The 21797-nt window shown below is 40.3% G+C and overlaps 1 protein-coding gene across 1 annotated transcript in view; it reads left to right on the plus strand.

Moving 5' to 3' along the window:
• LOC140227802 (RIMS-binding protein 2-like) overlaps positions 1-21797 on the plus strand; it is a 231808-nt gene that overhangs the window by 161593 nt on the left and 48418 nt on the right. The window contains 1 exon segment of the mRNA XM_072308197.1: positions 345-467. Coding sequence (XP_072164298.1) covers positions 345-467 — 123 coding nt within the window.

A 21797-nucleotide genomic window follows, 5' to 3' on the forward strand; every position in this document is an offset into this window, starting at 1 on the left:
GAAGAAGGCAGATAAATTGATCACTGAGAGATAGTTACTCCTGATACAGAAGAATTTCTGTACATGCAGTGAGCCAAGATGGAATGAAAGATAAAGAAATCTTGGTTCCTTACGGCATGTTTTTTGCTCGCAAAGCAAAGCTCCCTTTTTTTTTTCACCTGAATTCGCAGATATAGCAGCTGGCATTTAGAAGGTTGCGACGGAGCGCATCAGAGTCAGGATGTTACAGGGGAATAAACTTGGTAGACTTTCGCAAAACGGGGGGCCCTCGAGATGAATAATGAATGAATGTATGTTTCAGCCCCCTAACTCCCCCTCTCTGCTTTATTGATACAATGTTCTAGGTGCTTGAAGAATGCCGCCAGCTGAGAGACGATTTCTCGTCACAGCGTCAGATCCTTCACTCGACAATCGCGGAGAGAGACTGGCTGAGGGAGACTGTCATCAAACTCAACAGTGACATCGGAGTGAGTACTAGCTCTTGTTGGAAGAAAAACTCGGAAGACAAATTTCTCCTCTCTGCAGAAAGCTCTTCCTTTCTTTCTGCTCCTCACTTTTTCATATACTACATTTCTCGAGGTCTACAATCTGTGAGTTTAATGCCTGATGTCTACATGCATACATACATTCATACATACATGCATGTGTACATACATGAATACTTGTACATATGTGCACCGATATATTTATATCTTGTGAGAGAAACAGAAAGACAGACAGACAGACAGACAAGAGAGATGAAATTATGCATGATATGTTTCTAGAGATAAAAGACAGATACATACAGTGTAGAATGCATATCATATAGTGTACATACATGTATGTACATGCACACATACACACATACATACATAGTATTGTATACATACATATACATAGTACCTAAAAATACAGTGTTTGTGTACATGTATGTTCCGAAATGATAGATATTTAGATGGGTATTCAGAGGGATTATGTATATTGGGGTTTTGACAGGAAGTGGTGCAAAGAATGGGGCAAAGGTTACCCCTCTCCAAAACAAAACAAAACAAAACAAAATAAAACAGAACCAACAACAACATTGCCTTTAACTCTTTCAATGAGGTAGTGTAAAACGAGGAATGTTCGCGTGCATTTCGATTTCGTGAATTTCGCGAGAGCCGAGTTTTGCAAAATTAAGATGCAAGCTATAGATCTTGTCTACACTATATGCATTGGATGTTAGAGACAACTCGCGAAAATTACATGCTGCGAATAAGGCCGTCGGCTCCCATTTTTGAAAATTTCATGCAGCCAAAATATTGTGTTTTACAGTGTGGAGAGGCTAACAAACAATTATGAAATAGACTGAGTGGGTGCAGGAGTTTACAAAGTGGGCTACTATCCACTAGGGAAAGGAAACAGGAGCGATAACGTCCTACAACTTTTCCCTTGCATTTCCTAATGAGCTTGACTTTTAAAGTGGAGTGTGCTACACAAAAGATTTTCCCCACAACATTTCCGCATTGTACCTCCATTGATTGAAACTGGAGAAGTTTGACATTCCCTGGGGTGGAATCAATTGGCAAGGAATAACTCGTTTCCTGTTGCCAAACAAGACTTTTAGATCTTTGCAACATGATAGAATTTCTGGAAAGTTTGTTGAAGAATATGTCGATTCTGTGCCAAGTTCCTTGATATTGCAGTTGAAATTCTGACTATATTTGCTCACTTGCAAGTGTAGGTACATATTTGGTGTGGAAATTTGTGGACCACTGAAAACTTTAAGTAAACTTTGTATGAAGGCACATTTAGTATGCCAATGGTTTGTGCAGTTTCCAGAAGAATAAATCGAGTGCCAAGAAAAAAAAAATCTGCGTGATTGTATGTTTAAGTATCAAAGGTTTAGACAGCCCAAGTGAAACATTTGCAGCTGATTTTAGGAGTAATTATGATATCTATGTTGTAGACGTAATTTTGTGACACAAAACTTTCAATTACACATTACACAGCCAGTGCTGTCAGTGAAACTCTGAGGAGGTCTTCTTCATCTTGTTCCCACCCATTTTGAGGTGTTTATATGTGCTTGAGGCAGTGTGCATTACATTGTAGCTGTAAGAGGTGTTTACATCTACTCTATACCATCTTTTACACTGCTAAATGGAACTGGGGAGGGAAAAAAAAGAGGTGCGAAGTTTATCTGGTCGTTATTGATTCTCTGCTTCGATTTCGTGGATTTTTCAAGGTTCCCAACCCTTTTTACAAAGTTGTGTTGTTGTTTTTTCACGGAAATGCAGCGTAGGTAATGCGAAGCGTGCTGCAACCGTCATTTCACTAAAGTCTGAAAGTCTCCTGCTTGATTGCATCTTCTCAAATGAAATGGAGGAAAGTGAGCTGCAGCTGCCCTTGTTTTCATCAGCAAGAAGAGAGAAAAAAAGGAGGGAAAGACTTCAAAATGGGACCAAATGGACCCTGGAATGATAGCTGCCAAGTTCGATCACATTTCCTTGCCATAATATCACAATTTCCCCCTGCTCCAGTTCCCTCCTTTGCGCATTGCTCCGTACGATGCCCCCACCCTATCGTGCCCCTCTTCATATTACGTCTGATAAACAGAACTCTCATGCTGCCGAAGTTGTCGAGATTTGATGTCGGACCATTAAAGCCCGCACAGGCGCAGCCATGCACAAGTGTCCCCATACTCAATTATGGGTCCATTCTCCAACCCCCCTTCCACACCACAAGTTTCTCCATCAACAATAACATGGTGCAAGGGCTTTCTCACCGCATCATCTAAGATGCAGCTTTTCAAAACAGCAGTTGGACAATTATGGGTACAAAATGTACTACTGGACAATATATCAAATACAGGACTATTTACTTTCCGCTCTTTTAGATCAAAGGTAGTAATTCATTCTGTCCAAGAGAGAAACTGAATAAAAAAAGATCAGCAAGAAGAACATTTTCCCCTTCTTTCAACTCTCAAGAATTCTTTTTTTTTTTTCCCCGCCAGCAGAGATCCCTCCTGTCCCTTGGAAGAGCAAAGTCATTCAGCGTCAGGAGTGCTTTTACATTGCGGGGGGATAATTTGATTTGTGCATATCCAAGGAATTCACCACATTGCAGTGACTCATTTGAAAACAAACGGCAATCATATTTGAAAGCCCAATGAAATGGGAACTTTTTTTTCCTCTCTCTCTCACAAAGGAGATTGCACAATGGACGTTTGGTCCATTTCCCACAACTTGTTCCTCTCTACGAGATGGCCCTTTCCAATCCCATCTCGTCGGGAGAGAACACCGAAAGATTTCTCGCTCCACCACACGCCCAAACATCGCCAGGATGTCGGTCAATTCGATTTTGGCTTCCCTCCTGCCAAAGGAGCAAAACTTTTGAAAGAAAAGAAGAGAAGAAAAAAAAATGCAAAAAAAGAAGAATGACCAGAAAGTGCATCCCGCACCGAACAATAGAACTTCTCAAGACCCCCCTGAGGCGACACGACGAGCGCACGAGCCGGAAACGTAGCCCCCAAACTTTTGTCCCGTCCCGACTGCTGACAAAACACGTGAGGGAAAGATCCATCGATTGATGATGTGATCAAAGGGAAATGACAGCTAACTGCAGAGAGGGAGAAAAGGAAAGAGAGAAAAATAGGGGGGGGGGGAAGAAAGAAAGAGATAGAGAGAGAGAAGATTCAGTCATGTACAAGCTTCATTGCCTGTAGCCATGTCTGACAGTTATTCCCATGTCTCGACGAGTCTGTCCATGCTACGCGCTGAGCACTCGTACTCTGCCTAATCTCAGCCTAGGGACAAAGTGAATGAGAGAAGCAAAAAATAGAATAAAACAAAACTGTAAGACACCATGTTGGTCTGTTCTGTGGTGCCTTGTGGTTGACATTAGGCCTGAATTATTGCCAGTGCTAAATGCAGCTGCTTCGTGACTTCTTCTTTCAAGTCGTATACACCCTTGCATGTGTGTCCGTGTGTGTGTGTGTGTGTGTGTGTGTATTTGCATGACGTCGAACATCCCATCCATCTTAACATGTCCTGCTCAATCAGCTCCTATGACATTTTGATCCATCATTCATCCATCATTAATCATCAGTAATGCGTTTGTTTGTATGATTTGCAAGTCACGATACAAATTTTACCTGAATATTTCACAATATCTGCTCTCAGTAAAGACTCATTTTTTTTTTTTTTGTTCTCCTTAGGTGCTTACAATGTAGATTTTCTCTCAGTATATGCTTAAACTGGTTTCCCAGTCCCTTGGATTTTGTATGACCGTCTATTTTTCACTAATTTACTAGTTGTATCTAGCTCTGGGCATTGCATCATGTTGATGATATGAAGCTTAGGGATTGGCTGCACTACCTCATCATTAGCTCCCTCATAGAAGCATTCTGCACACAGTAATTCATCTTTGATGTAAAGGCCAAAAAAAAATATGTGTGGTCATTTTTATGTACAAAGTGCTATTAAATCCTTGACAACAATGTAAGGTACATTTTTACATATTTATAGTATTTTAAACATCTTTGCAGGAAAGAAAAATAAGCAATGTTGTATATAAATTGTATAAATGCAGATACTTTCAGGGGATGAGTGTACAAAGTCTTCATATCATAATGGGATGTGCAGGTATACGTCATATGTTCAAAAGTTTTGGCAATTGCAACTCCATACTGTATATTCAAGAGAAGACGAGGGCAAAAAAGACTTGAGACATCTATCCAAAACATATGATCGATACTTTGGAGAATTGATGCGCACGATGTGCACTGCATTCAGTCCCATGAGCTGTTCTTCGGTGTGGAACTCGCCGGAGCTGTGTAGTGTATCTAATCTGGAGCAATTACCCGCCTTGTGGACAACAAATAAAGCAAGCAGTATAGGTTTACTGCGATGATGGCTCTAGCCAGCCAGGGGAGCGAGAATCTTACCCTCACCCCCACCCCCTCTTGTCGACATGAAGGCCCCCTCTGGGGTAGGTCAGCCGAGTAGAAGCGAAGTGGAGCATGTGATTGAATTTTGAGCGGGAGATGGACTCACAGTGGTAGCAACATGTGGTCATGTCTACCAGACGGGTGAAAGAGCCGTGATGGGAGAATGATGTCCTCTGCTACGCTCGTATCTTCTCCTTCTCTTCCACATCCTCCTCTGATTCCTCCATCTCCTTAACTCTGTCATTGCCGTCCATACTCCAGGCCTCGAATTATCCAGGAGGCAAAAGGCAATTTGCCGCAATGCCCTATCTACTTGCCGCAATGCCTCTCTCAAAATTACCATGCTTACTGCAACTTTTCCTTGCTGCCCTTCAAAATTTTGAGAGAGAGTGCCCCTAAAACAAAAAAATTGCCTGTCCCTAAAACTGGCGAAATTCGAGGCCTGATACTCCCGTATGTATTCAACATCAATTCTCTTCTGTCACACTAGCAAAAGATTGAGAATTTTAAGATTGTGATCTTTAACCCATTGAGGACGAGTCCCGAGTGTACTCGGTCAGGTGTCTATGGGAAATGAATGTCGTAGCAAAATCAGCCCATCCTCAATGGGTTTAGAGTGTGAATTTTTTGCAGTGTGACCACGAACTTCCCATGAAACTTCTCGTGAAACTTCTTGCAAAACTTTCCACTCAAGCTAGGAATATTTGAACCCTCGCAACTGAAGCAATGTGAAGTTTATCACTTGACCAGTCCACCACCCGTTTGTGGCATCCATCAGTGGTTTTCGGGTGGTGCCTCAATGGGATGCACCTGTGTGCATTTTTATGTCACTATCATTAGCTGTCAGATGGTGTACTCCTTTTCTCTTGGGCATGCGCACTAGTGACCCAAACTTCAAGAACTTATAAAGATCGAGAAGATTGGCTGTCAGTGTGGGCGGGCGACCAAAGATCGCAAAGACTTCACAATCTTTAACCTCGCGAGCTTTTGCCAGTGTGACTGCGGCATTTGTGAGGTGGTGGCCCTGTGAAGGTTAATGCTTCATCCGTCAACACTTCAGTCCCTCCTCAACCTCACAGCTTTCTTCCATTGCTCCAAGTTAGCAGACTCAGCGTCACAGGAGAGTTTTCCCCTGCCTCATGTTTCTTTTGGCAGTGTCTCTGCACTCCCCAAACTTTGCTCTTACCCTCGGCTAAAGGTGCATCCTACATGGAAGGAGACGTACATTGTAAGGTGTTGCTGTATTTGTTCTTTTTATCTTTATTTTTTTTTTTTGAGTGGTGTGACACTATGCTGTCTGATGTTGCAGTAATGCCCGATGCGAGCAGAGCCCAACATTGTTATGAAAGCGGCCCTCGTACGACATCTCAGCGAGGACAAAAAGCCTAGCTCTAATTGCAGCTGCATCCTTAATACTTGTGGCCCCCGCTCATCGGGTGCTTGCTGAGCGATCGACGCTCTCCAATGTTCTCGGCACTTTTCAGAGCCCAGCAATAAATGCTGAATAAATCCTGACTTTCCACGAGGAAGCGTCTGCGCTCTTTATCTCCTGCGGAAAGCCGAGACTCAGCCAGAATAACCCCTCTTTCCTGTCCTGAAACGCACTCTGGATTGGATTTGTCAGTGTTTTGAGAGATTGTAACACTTTGCAATTCTTGCTGCACAAAACAACAGCACATGCCACTTCAAATCCACTCATTCTTCAACCGGCATATTTTCTTTACCAAGGATGTGATTTGGTCACAAAATCCAGATTTGAAAGAAATATGGTAATGGGGGGGGGGGGGGGGGGATAAGGTAGGGGAGAAGTAGGTCACTATTTTAGAGAATATGCAGTCCATGAATAAACTCATAGTCTCATGGCGTGCATTACTGCCTAAAAACCAGAAGAGTTCTGAAGCAAAGTAGAAATGGATATTTCTGTGTGCATTCTGTTTTTACCCAAAGTTAGGTGTGCTGAGCCAGGTCTTCATTTATACAACACTTAATGCTCTATATCATATGTCACTGTCTTTGTATCCATCTTTATTTTATACAGACAATCAACCTACCCACATTTCCCTCCCATTGTTATCAAAATGTCTCACAGTTTATTCATCTCTAGTTAGTAATACTGTCATATTTTCTCTCTCTCTCTCTCTCACACACACACATAACCTTTTGTTGCATGTATGTGTTCCCTTCTTCTGCACATATAGAACCAATCATCAAAGTCAAATGTGCACCACAGTGATTCTTAGCTCCCATTCTTTTCCAATTGTCCATCCAGTCTTTCACTCTCTCAATCTTTCATCTCTGCTCCTTCTCACTCTACCTTGCTCTCTGCACCTTTAGGGAAGAACAAATCCTTTTTGGGGGGTAAGGAAAGAGGCATGGGATATACCTACACATTTGTAGCTCCCATAGCACTTGCACACTTGCTACATGTCATTGACTTGTAAGTCAATATTTGCAACAAGGAAACAAAAATGATGAAGAGAGGGTTCCCTTTCCTTTTTTTTTATGCCGTCCTCTTCTTTCTCTTTTTTTTTTCTGTGAAGGTATGAGCAAAGAGAGAGTCTCTTCCGAAGTCCCCCCAAAATCTTCTGGCATACATTTCAGTCTACAGGTCCCAATCTCTTGCGGGGGATTATTTAGACTGAAAGCAATCCTCAAACGTTCCAAACAAACATGCCCCCTCCGCTCGATCCGTCAATCCGTCTGCGCTCCCATCCCTCCCCCTCTCCCACCCCACCCCACTTCCCTCCATTCCCCTTACAGTTCAGGATGGAGGGATGCGCTGGCAATTTCACAATCGTGTGTCATTCCTCCTAGAGTCCAGATTTGTGAGGATTTTCCGACTTTTCCCCACAAATTTGTCTCAAAGCCGGATGTTAGAGAGAATACTCAAACTCTGATAATCTGGAATATCTTGTATCTCTAAGTGAAATTCGAGTGTACGGTCAATGCAGAGGCTCTGCTTTCATAAGAATGTTTGGGACATGACTCCTTATGCTTTTTCTTTGGAAAAAAAATAGGTCAGATACGTTTTAAAGTCTTTAAAGGGATGGTACAGTTTTGGTTTGATGTGGCTGCAGGTTTCCAGCTTTGTGTGTGTGTGTGTGTGTGTGTGTGTGTGTGTGTGTGTGTAAGTTTGTGAAATAATGGGAAACCTCACATGAAATATAAAAGAACATGTAATTCTTACTAGAGGAATTCACAGTTTATTTGAAGAAAATTGGTCTTGGAATGGCTGAGATACTAAAAAGCAATCCTAATAAAATGTGACAGGTCTCAACTTTTATTAGGATCTCTTTGTTTTACCTTGTTTTTGGATTATCTCAACCATTTCAAAACCGATTTTCATCAAATAAACTTTCAATTCCCCCTAGAATAGTATGCTCTTTAACATTTCATAAAGCGGTTTCTAAATATCTCACAAAACGTTAAAAGCTCAATCTCCTTCTCAACCAATACTATACTACCCCTTTAAGTCTTACATTCTTTTCATTGAGTTATAGCCAAATACCATGTGAATGGCTATGCATTTTATTTCATTTGTGCCATACTCATACTTCTTTATTTTCCTGACCTCTCATTTAATTGGTTTGGATTTCAATACAAAGGTTTACAACTCATCAGTTGAGTGATCATTGTCATCCCTAATACCCAATATTTCCTTGGGCCTTGTACCCAGTTGCTTACATTGCAGACCCAATTGTGTTTATTGTAAGTTTTGATTAATCTCGTGATGAAATGTACACATCTGATTAAAAAGAAGAATTCCTCTATTTCATCCTACCTCATAGTGAGGACAGGCATTACATATTTGGATGTTTGTGTAGGATTCCAGTCTCTCATCAGAGCCCAAGTAATTGATGATATCAGCATCATCACAATGAGTCATTTTTCCCTCTTTGTCTTTATGCCTCTTTCTTTTCTTTCCATGTATTTCTTTTTTCCTTCTTTTTTCTTTCCATGTTAATTTTTTCATCTCATTGAGTCTATTGTCTTCTACAATGTCTTTTCTTTCTCTTTTGCTTTTACTTTCTGCATTTGCATTGTCTTTGTTTTGACTCTACCAGTATATGATATTTCATTGTGTTCACATCTTTATTACATCCATTTTTTTTTTGTCTTTCTCCCGTAGGTTTCTCTCTGTCTCTTAGGCGTTGTGTTCATTTTCTTATTTTCTCTGTGCCTACTCTTCCCTTCTGCCCTTCCCTTTGTAAGTTCATCCTCCTAATTCCATTTCACTGTTCTCATTTGCTTCTTTCTTTTCTGAATTAGCTCAGTTGAATCTCTTTTCTGTCTTTCAAACCATATTTTCATCTTGCCCAGTTCATTTCCTATTGTACTCTATTTACTATCTCTTTGATTATGGATATCACTCCTTCTTTCACTTTTCTATCCTTCTCTCCATTTCCTATTTTTCTCTTATCTCATTTCATCTTCATCTTTGTATGGATCCAAATGTGCTTTCTCCTCATGCAATGTGCGCCTCAATCTCAACATCCCTCTCTTCGTCCACTCCATGCGAGATGCAGCCAGAATTATGAGGCTGAAGAACGAGAGGATTGGAAGGCACCACTCCACTCCTCTCCTAAGCCACTTAACACCAGTCTCCAGCCAGCTTGTGCCATGGCAGCTGATTCCATTTATGGAATTAAATTCTGGGCTTTGACATTTCATCCTACCCTCCCCCTTTCCCCTTCCCCTCCCCATCCTCCTTCCCCTCCCCCTTCCACCATTTCCCTCCACCTTCCCCTTCCTCTTCTTCCCTTCCCCGCCCCCTCCCCTTCCACCTCTCCCTCCCCCTTCCCCCTTCTTCCCTTCCCCCTTCACTTCCCCTTCCCCCTTCCCTTCCCCTTTCCCCTTCCCCTCCCCTCCCCCCTTCCTGCCCCTTCCCCCACTCCTACCCCTTCCCTCTTCCCGTTGCCCTTCCCGTCCCCTGCCCCCTTCCTGTCCCCCCTGCTCATACGAGACTCCAGACAGCAAAGAGGTCCCCCCCCCACACAATGAAATGGAGGACTGGCAGTATCATCTCTGCCCCCTACTACCCCCACTTCCTCAATCCTTCCTTGATATACTGTGGGTGTTTCCCCCTCTGGCCCTGACGATGTAATCAGCCAGCGATCTGTTGCATATGGTCTGCGCACATGCGAATCTAGCGCAATAGATTAAAAACGCGGAATCGCTGTCTCCTCTTCTTCGTCATGCTATGGATTACCCTTATCTTTCTCCTTGTTACTATGGATTCTTGCTTGGTATGGAAGTTTAAGCCAGCTGTGATGTGTGGCAGACTTTTTGTTCACATTTATCAGAACGAAAGGAACAAATAGATAAAACAAAGAAATCGTTTTCACTTTTTTTTTTCTCTCTTTGCTGTAGTTGTCCCACACTGGTACATATGCATGTTACTGTTGTTTCATAACAGGTCATCTCATTAAAATCTGCAGTCTTGTCTTGTCATATGTCTTAACCCGTTGAGGACGGACTGATTTTGCTATAACACACATTTGTCATAGACACCCATCTAAGTGTTCTCAGAACTCATCTTCAACAGGTTTATCACAGAAAGAGAGAGAGAGAGAGAAAAAAAAAAAAGGAGGCAAGCTATCTATTTCTCCTCAATTCTCGCAAATCATTCACCCAGCTGGTTACTTATAGTACTTGAACACAATATTGTACAAGTACATTAACATGGTCTCATCACTACCCATTATCAGTGTATTACTTCATGATGAATCATCGTATTCTCACATGCACGCTTACACTCATCATGGAGTTTTACTCAACACCAAGCTTCTTTTATTCATACCCCCAAACATCTTGCATCTTATCCATTCAACATTATTTCTCTGAAGTGTTTTGTGGTAGGTACAAATGGTCTGTATGAATGGTCTGTAAATTTTTAATGCAAATTCACGTCAAGAACACGTATATTGATGACTGCAAGACTGATTGAAGCAGAGGCAGGGGTGGATATAGCTCTTTGGAATGGAGAGGGGGGTTAAGTTTAGGTCATGACAAGCGAAAAAACAAGGTCTTCACAATTTTTGGTGCCACTTCTCTTACAAAATTAACTGACAAGCCAAAAATTAAAAAAAGTAAAAAAAAAAGTTCTCTACATTTTATTCTGCCATTTCTTCACTAACAAGCAAAAAAAGAAACAAAAAATGCTGGGGGGGGGGGGCGTGTTCGTCCCAACACCCTAAAACAAAGGAAACAAAACAAGTAGCCCAAGGGGTTAAATCCCCTACCCCTCCCCCCATAAATCTGCCACTGGACAGACAGCGATCTACAGAAGATGTGAATGTATTCTTGCCTGGGTCTTTGTGCCTGTACACACAAAATCAGATGGGGGGGGGGGGGACTGAGCCTGTTGCAGTGTGATTTTTATTACATGTCTGCATCAATGAAATATATGAGTAGGGCTTTCGAAAAGATGAAGGAGATGTACCCCATAAAATGCAAGAAATATTCATTCCATAGTTAAGGTGGTACAAACATTTACCAGCAGTCTTTATACTGGGTTTCCTTGTTTACTGCTACTGCTACACTGTTATGATGATCTCACCACAAAATGTGGTTTGCATTACAAAGGCTCCTAACATTACATATAGACTGTCATCACACTTAAATGTAGAAGGAAAATGTATGTCAATTTTTTTTCTCCTTTGTCTTATGGGAGGGTTAAAAAGTTAGGACAAAATTGTTTGTTTTCAACTTTGCTTTCACTTCCCAAACTCCTGCACATTCAAGAATCATGTAAGATTTTCTGTTCCCTTTGCGTACTTTAAAATGTTTCAAAGTATTGACTTTTGAGGAATATACTTGGCGTTCAAGGAAAGCGATAACACACATACACACCCACACTTACACACACACACACACACACACAAACAAACAACTTTCAACTTGTTGAATTGCTGATGAATATGATAAGATTTAAAGAAAAATACTCATACACACAAAGAAACCTCTAAATTTCAATATGGTGACTTATTGAGGAACATGATTGGCATTGACGAAGCTCACACACACACACACACACACACACACTCATAACTACTTTGCATTTATACACTACAACTTTATGATGAAGGTATTGGAATATTTTGATCTCTCCTCATCTGTTTACCCTAAGATGGCTCAACTTAAAGTAGCATCTCTCTTTCACACTGGTCATGTATGGCTAGAGAACAACCCTGTGTGCTCGGCTAACCTCTGATAAACGAGACGTCTCATCTAATAAACACAGCATTCAGTTTGACGCTGCGAATGGGAATGCGGGAGTCAGCGGCAAATCACCCGCAAATCGGATCCCGGGGTTACCAGAAGTCTTTCAGAGCGGCAGATTTGCGTACGACTGCACCCCCTAGTCGGCGGCCACAAGTTTAACATGGAATGACCCATCCCACCGCTATGTGTTCCACTGCTCTCCGCTTATGTCCTTCAGTTTAGGATTAGCTTTAGCAGAACTGGGTCAATTAATTAGCCTAAAAACAAGGCTGCGAGAGATTTAAATAGCCCCTACAGTTTCCCAGGCAGGCACTGGTTCCTGCTGCAGCTCATATAAGCTGTCCTATTTACAGAGAAGCAAATTTCACGCATTTTTTTAAAAGCAATTGCAAAGCAAAATCCTGGAGGCAGAGTCTAAGGTACAGGGGCTTTGGGAATATATGTTTATGGCAAAGGTCTAAAGCTGGCACAAGTCAAAATATTCAGCTAAATGCTCCTCAAACAGAGAATACAGTGCATGCGATAGCATGTGATTGCATGGAATAAGAGAGGATTTGAGTTGAGGATTCAACGCTGAGACAAGCTTCGGGATCTAATGCCGAATTTAGGGAATTCTTTTCAAGCTCAGATTGTTTTCTTGTCGTTTTCTTTTCCTTTTACAAAAAAAGTAGATGTAAACAGTCCATTGCACCAATCTTTCACTGGATTGGTGAGTGGGACTGACTTTTATTGCATTGCCCTATTTTCACTGATACAATTACCCAGTTGCTGGCTTGCCAACCGTAATCATGCATCATGTCTATAACATCAGAGTATCATCATGGAGATTTTTTTTTCCCCGTGTATGCCTCCCTGTTAGACACAGTCACTGTGTAAATGTGTACCTGGCTGTATGTGCAGTGTACATGGTGGTATGGGCATTTCTTTGCAAACTGCCACTATATGATGTGCTTCGTATGGACTGATAGAGTAAACTGTACAAAATTCTAAGCCCGACAATTTTTCTCCTTGTGTATTCCATTTTGCCTGCCTGTGTACATCTACTTAGCTGTTTGAGTCCTTCACATACAGATTTGTGATGTGGTACTGCAATTAATTTCATTTCATAGAAATCCTCAAATCTTCAATAAGAATCATATTTCATAACATAGAATAAAAACTGTTTTCATTAGAACCATTTTGCTCATATTTTAGTAGTGTTTTGGCTGCAGAATTTTTAAAAGCCTCTTTTACTGCTGTATTCATAAATTATTCTCATCTTGGCAATGCATTAGAGGTTTAAAATTTCTATATTCTCTCTCAAATTGGCAATGTTTAATGAATTTCTTTCTGATTTTATGCAGCTCAAATTCATTTAACCTTTTCCATCTGATATTTCAGCAGTACAAGATTTGTTTTGAAATTCAGATTTACCACTGTAATGATGACGTGATGTTAATTTCTGCAGAGAATTTCCTCAAAAGTTGATGTATTGGTAGTCTGATCATATCATTTCAGCTCTGATTAGGAGAAAAAGAAAATAGTATTGTTTGAATAGAGAATGATAAAATCATAATGAACCTGAGATGCACTGTATCACAAGATATTGCCTGAAAATTCAATACTATACACAGATCGTCGTTGTCAATTTAAAAAAGAAATCAAGAAATTGCCGTTTGGCTACTGAGGATTTGCATTTGTAGGACCGATGCTAAACTCTATATGGATGGTGCCATGGATGTGTGTAGGCATGCATAGGTCATATTGCAGCTGCTCACACGTACTTGAGTGCGAGTTTATATTTCGGCGGAGGTGTGTCATGGAACAGCTTGAAACCAAATCTCTCACTTGTGTCGGTATTTAAAATGTAGCAACCGCACACTGTCGGCCCTCTCAGTATTTTCATGACATTTCTTCAGAAGGATAGCCATGGGCGTGGAGTGAGGATCAAGTGTCAAATTAGAGCTCTCTCCACCCACGGAATAAGCACTGGAAAATGAAACAAGATGATCTTCGAATATGTACTCTCAGAACATTTCTTGAAGTGTTTTGGAAATGGGCAAGAAGAGGGTTGCAAATATTTTTCTTTTTAGTTTTGTTTTTTGATGTAGAAAAAGATGACATACATGTACTAATTGAGTGAATGTAAGATCTATCCCTTAGGAACAAGAATTTATCCCTTTTATTGCTGGATATGCCAGTAGTCAAATTATTGAAATATATTTTCAAAAATGAAAAAAAAAAAGATGATGAATCTTATCAGTCCCTCTTGATCTTATTTGTGTTGGTGCAGGTTGTACATTATCCTCAAGGTCCTCACAGCACAAAAGTACAACTCGCCCCCATCCCTATCTGATTAGATCAGAGCCCATGAGCAGCATTCAGCTGTGTTCATATGTTTAGATCTTTTTTATCTTTACGCCCTTCCTCACCTTGGCATTTCCTCTCCGTTATCTCTCCTCTTCCGCTTTTCGGCTTTTGCATCACGGAGACAAAACAGAATCTGCGTGTGAAGAGCTGAAAAGAGAGAGATCGAGAGAGAGGGAGGGGTGGGGTGGTGTTTTGCCAGGCGATATTCCCAGATAGCAATAGTACATGCCCCCTGGATATACTAGAAAATCAATGGGAATCTATAATTGTCAAAGCCGAGCCATGTTAGAGCTCCCTATACACTGGGCACCTGTACCCTCAGTTTTAAGACTGCAGTACAATCACAATCACCAAATCAGTGGCATTGCAAAACAACCAAACAACAACAACAACAACCATATGAACAAATAAACAAAAACAAAATCTAAAGCAAAAACAAAAAAAATCACATACAAGTGTATGTGTAATCACGAGGTTGGTCCATTCATTCTTATTTCATGCATTATTGGACAGTGGAAATGATCTAAACAGTTCTTTATTGTTTTAAAACCAAATGAAAGGTCACATCAAGTGATAGAAAAATGTTACCTTTATTTGCACATCTGAGTGATGAGAGCTTTTTGTATGGCTTGCACTGGCCTACATACTTCTGATTGCCTTCAAGTTACATAATTTTTCTTAACAGTTTTCCTCTTGTGTCCCTAAAAGCTAAAAAATAACAAAGAACAACAACAGCAACAATGCCTCTAATACTATTTCCACCCTCTGAGGTACTATTGATTGTTAGTCTCGTTGAAAAGCAACTCTACGATTTACCGGTATTCTTGAATGGAGTGCTAGGAGGAATATGGGTAACGATTGTGGACATGACTATTGTAACTATGCATTTTCCAGGTGGACACATACCCAAATGCACGCACTCATATGCACAGATACACAAGTTGGTAGTCCTAGCATTGCATACTAGTCAATAATTAGCATAACATTCCAAGTGAAAAACTCACAAAATATACATGTATTGCAGCAATTTATTCTGCCAGAGTCTTGTAAGAGACTAGAACACCAAAAGTTGAACTTGTTACATATGATTACAAATACTAAAACCTGTGTTGTGTGCCAAGTCAGTATAAGAGTACCGTGTATGTAGACATGACTATGAACACAAGCAAGCATTGTGTTAGACCATGCAATTGCTCAAGAGAGCCAGTGGAAATTTACGTACAGGTCCGTCATTCATTTTCTCCCTTCTGTTTACCTCCCTTTGGCCGTTGCTAACGGTGATCTCACCTGCTCTGTAATAGCAGATTAAAAGATAAGTAATTCCATATCTTTCCAGCGTGAAGGGGAATTTTTTTTTTGCAGGTAATTCGAGAACACCCCTGGTAATCTGATACTCCCTACAGGAGATGTCATCTCTTGCGGTGTATTATAGAGATATAAATATATATCTATATATATTCCCCCTTGCTAGACAGGGACTAGAGATCACATCACTCTTGACACATTGGATGAACTCGCAGACGGCATGCGGAACGTGCCGTCGACAAAGCCTGGGTGTCGCAAGCAAATATCAATTCATGCCCGTTTGGAAAGGTGAAGTGTGAATACAATCTTTCCCTGATTGAAATTTATCGACCTGGGCACCCCTCCCCACCCCCCCCCCCCAAAAAAAAAAAATGGGGAAAAGAGTGATGTTATCAAAACTGCGATAATAACATTTCAGGTGAGAGAGATAATGATGTAAAAATGCTCCTTTCTCCCCATCACCCTTCAAATAAACACAACAGAATATTGAAATAACTGCTGCTTATCAGTAATTTCACAAACGAGCAAACCTGCACATTAATCTTTCATCTGAATTAAATGACTAGTGAATATTAGACCAAGGTACTGATTGCCTGTTCTCCTGTAGAAGTGTTTGCTACTTCCCACACCTATCATACTGTTTGAATTTCTTTCCTCCTTAACCAAACATACTATATGAGTGATTTATTTCTGTATTCATCTTTTTCTTTCTTCAATTGCACTGTTCTTACATATTCTAAAGACTGTGACCAAATATGGTATGATATTCAAAAAAAAAAAAAAAAATCTGTCTGTCTGGTAGATGAATGCCAGACAAAACTTCAAAGAAGAGTAACCTGAATGGTATTTCCTCAATTGCAATAAAATTTCCAAGCTTAGGACAGGATCGTGCTTTTATACAATGGCCAGCAAAAACAATAACATTTACAATAGAGATGAAAAAGAGCATGCCTACTATGCAGGATTTAATTGTCAAGTTGGGTGGCCGGTTTGTAATGTCCCATCAAAAATGTATCATACAATGGTAGGTCTAGTCAGATGTCTGCATTTTTTCTGAGGCATCTAATAATTGAGTTTCTAAAATCAGAGAGTATGAGATCATATGAAGGTAATTTTGAACAATTTTTAAATTGGATTATAAATTAATTTTCTATTTTTGTCATTTGTTCAAACTTTTGCATATCATGTTTGTGGTTCTTATACCGTCATACCCAACAGTAGAATGCCCCCTCACCCCCCCCCCCCCTCCGAAACGAAAGCAGATATGAGATTTTGTATACACCTTACATTTCATGAGTATATTTCTCGATTTGGGTTTTATAAGACAATTTCGCAAGTGGTGGAATTTGCAAATGGGATTCTCATTGACTGAATGAAATATTTGCCCTTTTCAAGAGAAAATTTAGCAAAGTACCGCCTCAAAGGTGTGTTATGAGGGGGAATATTTATGGGAATGTCGGTCGACTGGCAGTATTCATAAAAATGCTTTCAAATGTACTTCATGTACAGTCATTATGAGCACTTCAAATTTGTCACTGGTTGAAACTCTTTTTTTTTTGTACATGTATGTAAAATCCAAACTATGCTGTTTAACATTATTGTTAAGTTAATGAAATGCAAAGCTCGCCCCGAGGCAAATCTGCTAATGGACTGGATAGTAGCTTACTTATTCTTTACCTCTTTTTAAAATTTTGCCACACTTTATCAAGCTTTTAGCAAGCTTCAATGAATCTCAAGTGAGCTACCGAGAGCTGTTTTGCATAAGGCACATTTTTAGTCATATTCTTTTTCTGAATATGATAAAGACAAATCTTCATCTGGAGACCTATTTTTTTATCATTTGGAACATGTCAAACCCCATGTGGATTAGGAAGATGCAATGAATTATTCATTCTACATCTCGCACGGAAAGCATGGATTTTCAGGGATTTGCGACGGCATGAACATTGAAATATGGGTTTTCATGCCTTTGCCCTCCAATTCGGAGGCGTGAGAGAGTGTCTTAATTGGAAAACAAGATCTGAAGGAGCCCGCTTTCTTTTTACTGTCATACTGCTATTGATGAAGGGACATTATTTTTTTATTCTTTATTTCTAAGGGCAATAGAGTGACAACATGTGATGTCATAGCCATTCATTGCCATACATCAGAAGTTGGTTCTAAACAACCTCACCTGACCCAAATATCTGTGAACACTATTGTTGATAACCATGCTCCCACCTGGTTCCAACCCAGGCTATAACAATAGGCTTGAATGCCTTTCATTGTTCTGGATTTATTTGTGGCTGTGTTTATTACCTCAATGGTATCACCTGTGATTCTCCACATTGTTCTACATACATGTACATTGAAGTATTGATTTGTTCAACACTTTCAAGAACAGAGACAATAGGCCTGGTCTGACTAGCAAAAGATCCAGAAGTTTATGAGATCACAAAGTCTTTGCTATCTTTTGTCGTCCAGTCACACTTGCAGCCAAACTTTTCAATCTTCGGATTGAGAAGTTTGGTAGGGACAGGGGAAATATCCCTGGTTGAAGTGTGAAGTTTTGCAGGAAGTTTGCAGTCACACTGGCAAAACTTTGAGATCTTTAAAAAAAAACCAACAGTAATAACAACCAGCAACAACAAACAGCAACAACAACAGCAACAAGCCCAAAGGAAAAACAAAAGTATGGAGGTGCTCAAATGTGGGGATGGGAAAAAATCTCTATAAGAATGTTTTCAAGAACAACAGCAATAGTCATGTCGACTGACACAGTATTTAGAACACGCTCCTCAATGTATTCCCTGTGTTCATTCTCTTTCTCCTTATCTCTGTCTCCTACTTTCTTTCTCTCTCCCCAGCTGCCCATCTCTTATTTCCTTTTACCAGTTCCAGCAGATGTAATGGATTGGACATGAATGATGCATGCTGCGATATGTAGGTGCATCTAAAGATTCGCCGAGATTTGCCGGTATCTGGGAGAACGTCAATTCTACTCTCTCTCTCTCTTTATATTTTGAAATCCTTGCAGGTTCATTCTGCACCCCCTCTCAGCAATCCAAGAATCCGGGGGTGATAAAAATATGGATTGAGGTCGAGCACACTTGATCCAATTCATGGGGGTAAAAAAAAGAAGAAGATGCATTTCACAGACAAGTCTCTCACACCCCCTTCTTTCCCACCCCCCCCCCAAAAAAAAGGGGGGAAGAATATGAAGGCTTACAGGTGATTCTCTCCTTGCAGATATATAGAGTATTTAGTGCTTTAGCAGATGCTCAAAGTGCCATTATTGAAAAGTCGTTACTGCAGTGGCCCACTACAGACTGACAAATGTAGCAACCAAACAGAAGATTTTTTTTTTCTCTCTCTCTTTCATGGGTGGGGGGGGGGGAAGAAATAAAGGAAAAAGGATCGAAATGATGTATGTCATTAGGTATGCATGTAATGCAAAAGATTTAGACTTAGATTAATAGGAAAGATAGATTTAAGTGGAAGGTGGGAGGACTGACATTATATTGTCACTTCGTTTCAATCATGTAATAAAGATACCATGCCATGAGGCAGGTGTGAGGTATTTTCATGTCAGATAAGATTGAAAGAGAATATAAAACCTACACCGATTTCTTGTCAAGATGCACCGCAGCTGATGGATTTGTTGTTTACTTTTCTTCCTTCATCTCGATATGCTACGCATGTAAACTTTTGAACATTAATATGCTGTACATGTATACTTTGTACATCAATACATCAGCTTCCATCATATCCTCCATCTTTCACTCCTAGCTTTCACACGTACCGAGAGTGCTTCATTCGAAACACGATTGTGATGACGCATCACTAGAATCATGTTTCAAATTAGAAGCATTCTTTATTGCTGTGTGAATGCAAACTTGAATCGCGGAGGGTGATTTGAATCGTGATTACAATCGTGTTTGATATGACGGTCTCTGGATGTGTTTTCAATCACATTTTGCCAGAATTACGCAACGAAATGACCGTGTGAACGTACATAATTGAACTCGAAAAACTTTTTTTGGGGTGGGGGGGGGGCAGAGTAGAGACCACAGTCACCTTCAACCATTCCCGCAGAAATATGGCTAAAGCGTGATTGATGGGAACTTGGAAAGAAGCTAAACCTCGCCTCCTCGCTCTTGAAATTCAAACTGCAGAATCTGTGAAGCCTTCCTCACTCGTGTGAACGAACGATGATTCAAATCGTATTTGCAATCGCGTTTGTAATTCAGCATTCAAAGTAAGCAGTTTCGGTACACGTAAAAGCATGGTCTTACACATTGTATTTCTGCTCATCTCTTCCATTACGTATCACTCCCATTTCACCCCAGCATTCTCATTACTTTCTGAACTTCCAGAGTGAGAGCTTGGATATACTTTAGAATATTTGAGGGGGAATTTTTTGATCTGAAGACAAAAGGATGTTCAGTGGTACAATGTACTGTAAAAGTTGAAATTTTCGCACATTTCGCACAACCAGAAACTAGCGCAAAAATAAAAGCATTCGAATATTTTTGCTTGCTATATGTTCCTGTGCGTGATGACTTGATTCCACAGAATTAAAAACACACAAAACTCTTCTTACCCGGCCAAGCGCGAAAAATTAGTCGCGCGAAAATATCCACTTTCACAGTATATATTTTCTGGAAGGATGTACAACAGAATGTTTCTTTTGTAGGTTACTGGAAACCTGTCTAAAAAAAAAAAAAAGAGAAAGAAAATTGTGATAGTGTGTAAGTGAAGAAATTTACCCCCATGCGCACAGGCTTTTCAGACTCCTACAGACTTTGTGCAAAAGCCAATGTGCAGTGAGTTAAATATGTCTTGGTTCTCACCCAATCAGAGTTATGCTTGAAGAGAGCCAGATTTGATGTATTTTTCTGCCTGAAATAAATCACGACACTTTTGAGTGTACGCTGAAGCCTGAATCCTGCCATGCGTTTGTGGAGGGTAGAACTTCACCGTAGCGGAAGAACGAATGCTGAGGTGATCATGCACGAGACACGTGCGGAGGTATTCATCTCCCTGGTGGTCTTGTATCAGAAACTCAGCATCCTCTCGGGTAACCGATGAGTGGCCGTAAATTGCACAACAGGTGATTATAAGCAGCCGGGACGCGGCAATCTGATCCCATAAAACTCACAGTCATTTGCTCTGAGTGCCTTTAATGGCGCACAATTTGTCGAATAATGTGCAGCAGGGTCTCTGTTCATCACTCCATTGCATCTCACAGCAAATTTCACTGTCGCACAACTGAACCAGACATCCTTTTTTTTCTGTAGAGCTCTAAATCTTCTTGTTCTTGATGAATTTTCATTGCTGAGCCATTTAACAGGATTACTTGTGAAGCCCACGCATGTTTTTTGGATGAAATTTGAAGTCAATAAAAAAGACAGTAATTTTGTTATCACCAACCCAGGGAGACTGTAAATATTAGATTTATGCAAGTGAGACAGTATTAATAATCATCTTAAATCCTTCAGCACGTACTGCTTTCTTGAAATGACAAACTCTTTGATCTTTACTGAAGGAAGCACTTAAATTCCACACAATTTCATTTGGGTTTAAACAAATTTACCTTTGTCGTACACTGTATGTGCAGAGATTTTGATTGTATAGTTGGCACAATACAGGGAAAATCTGAAGAACACACAAACAAGGGCAGCCATGGGTTTCAAGAGAAAGAGAGCCATTGGCAGTTCAAGGAATATATTTAAGGTCAATACATTGTGGTTCAAATTATGGTATAATTGTGGTAATAATTTAAAAAACCTGTGCTCCCACATACTACCAATTGTATCTGAGTTTCAGGTAGGGTTATATCATTTGTTTGTTGTTGGTTTTTTTTTGAGACAGAATGAGAGAAGAGGGTTTGTTTATTTCTGCAGACATCTTTAGGATGTGTCCCTTTAATACATGTAGATACACTGTTTTTCTCTGACTTTGCATGAGGATATCGTATTTGAACTGATCAATTTATATTGATGTATTCAGTATGCAGTTCATGAATGCTCTC

Source organism: Diadema setosum, chromosome 4 (genome assembly GCF_964275005.1).
Source record: "Diadema setosum chromosome 4, eeDiaSeto1, whole genome shotgun sequence".
NCBI lineage: Eukaryota > Metazoa > Echinodermata > Echinoidea > Diadematoida > Diadematidae > Diadema > Diadema setosum.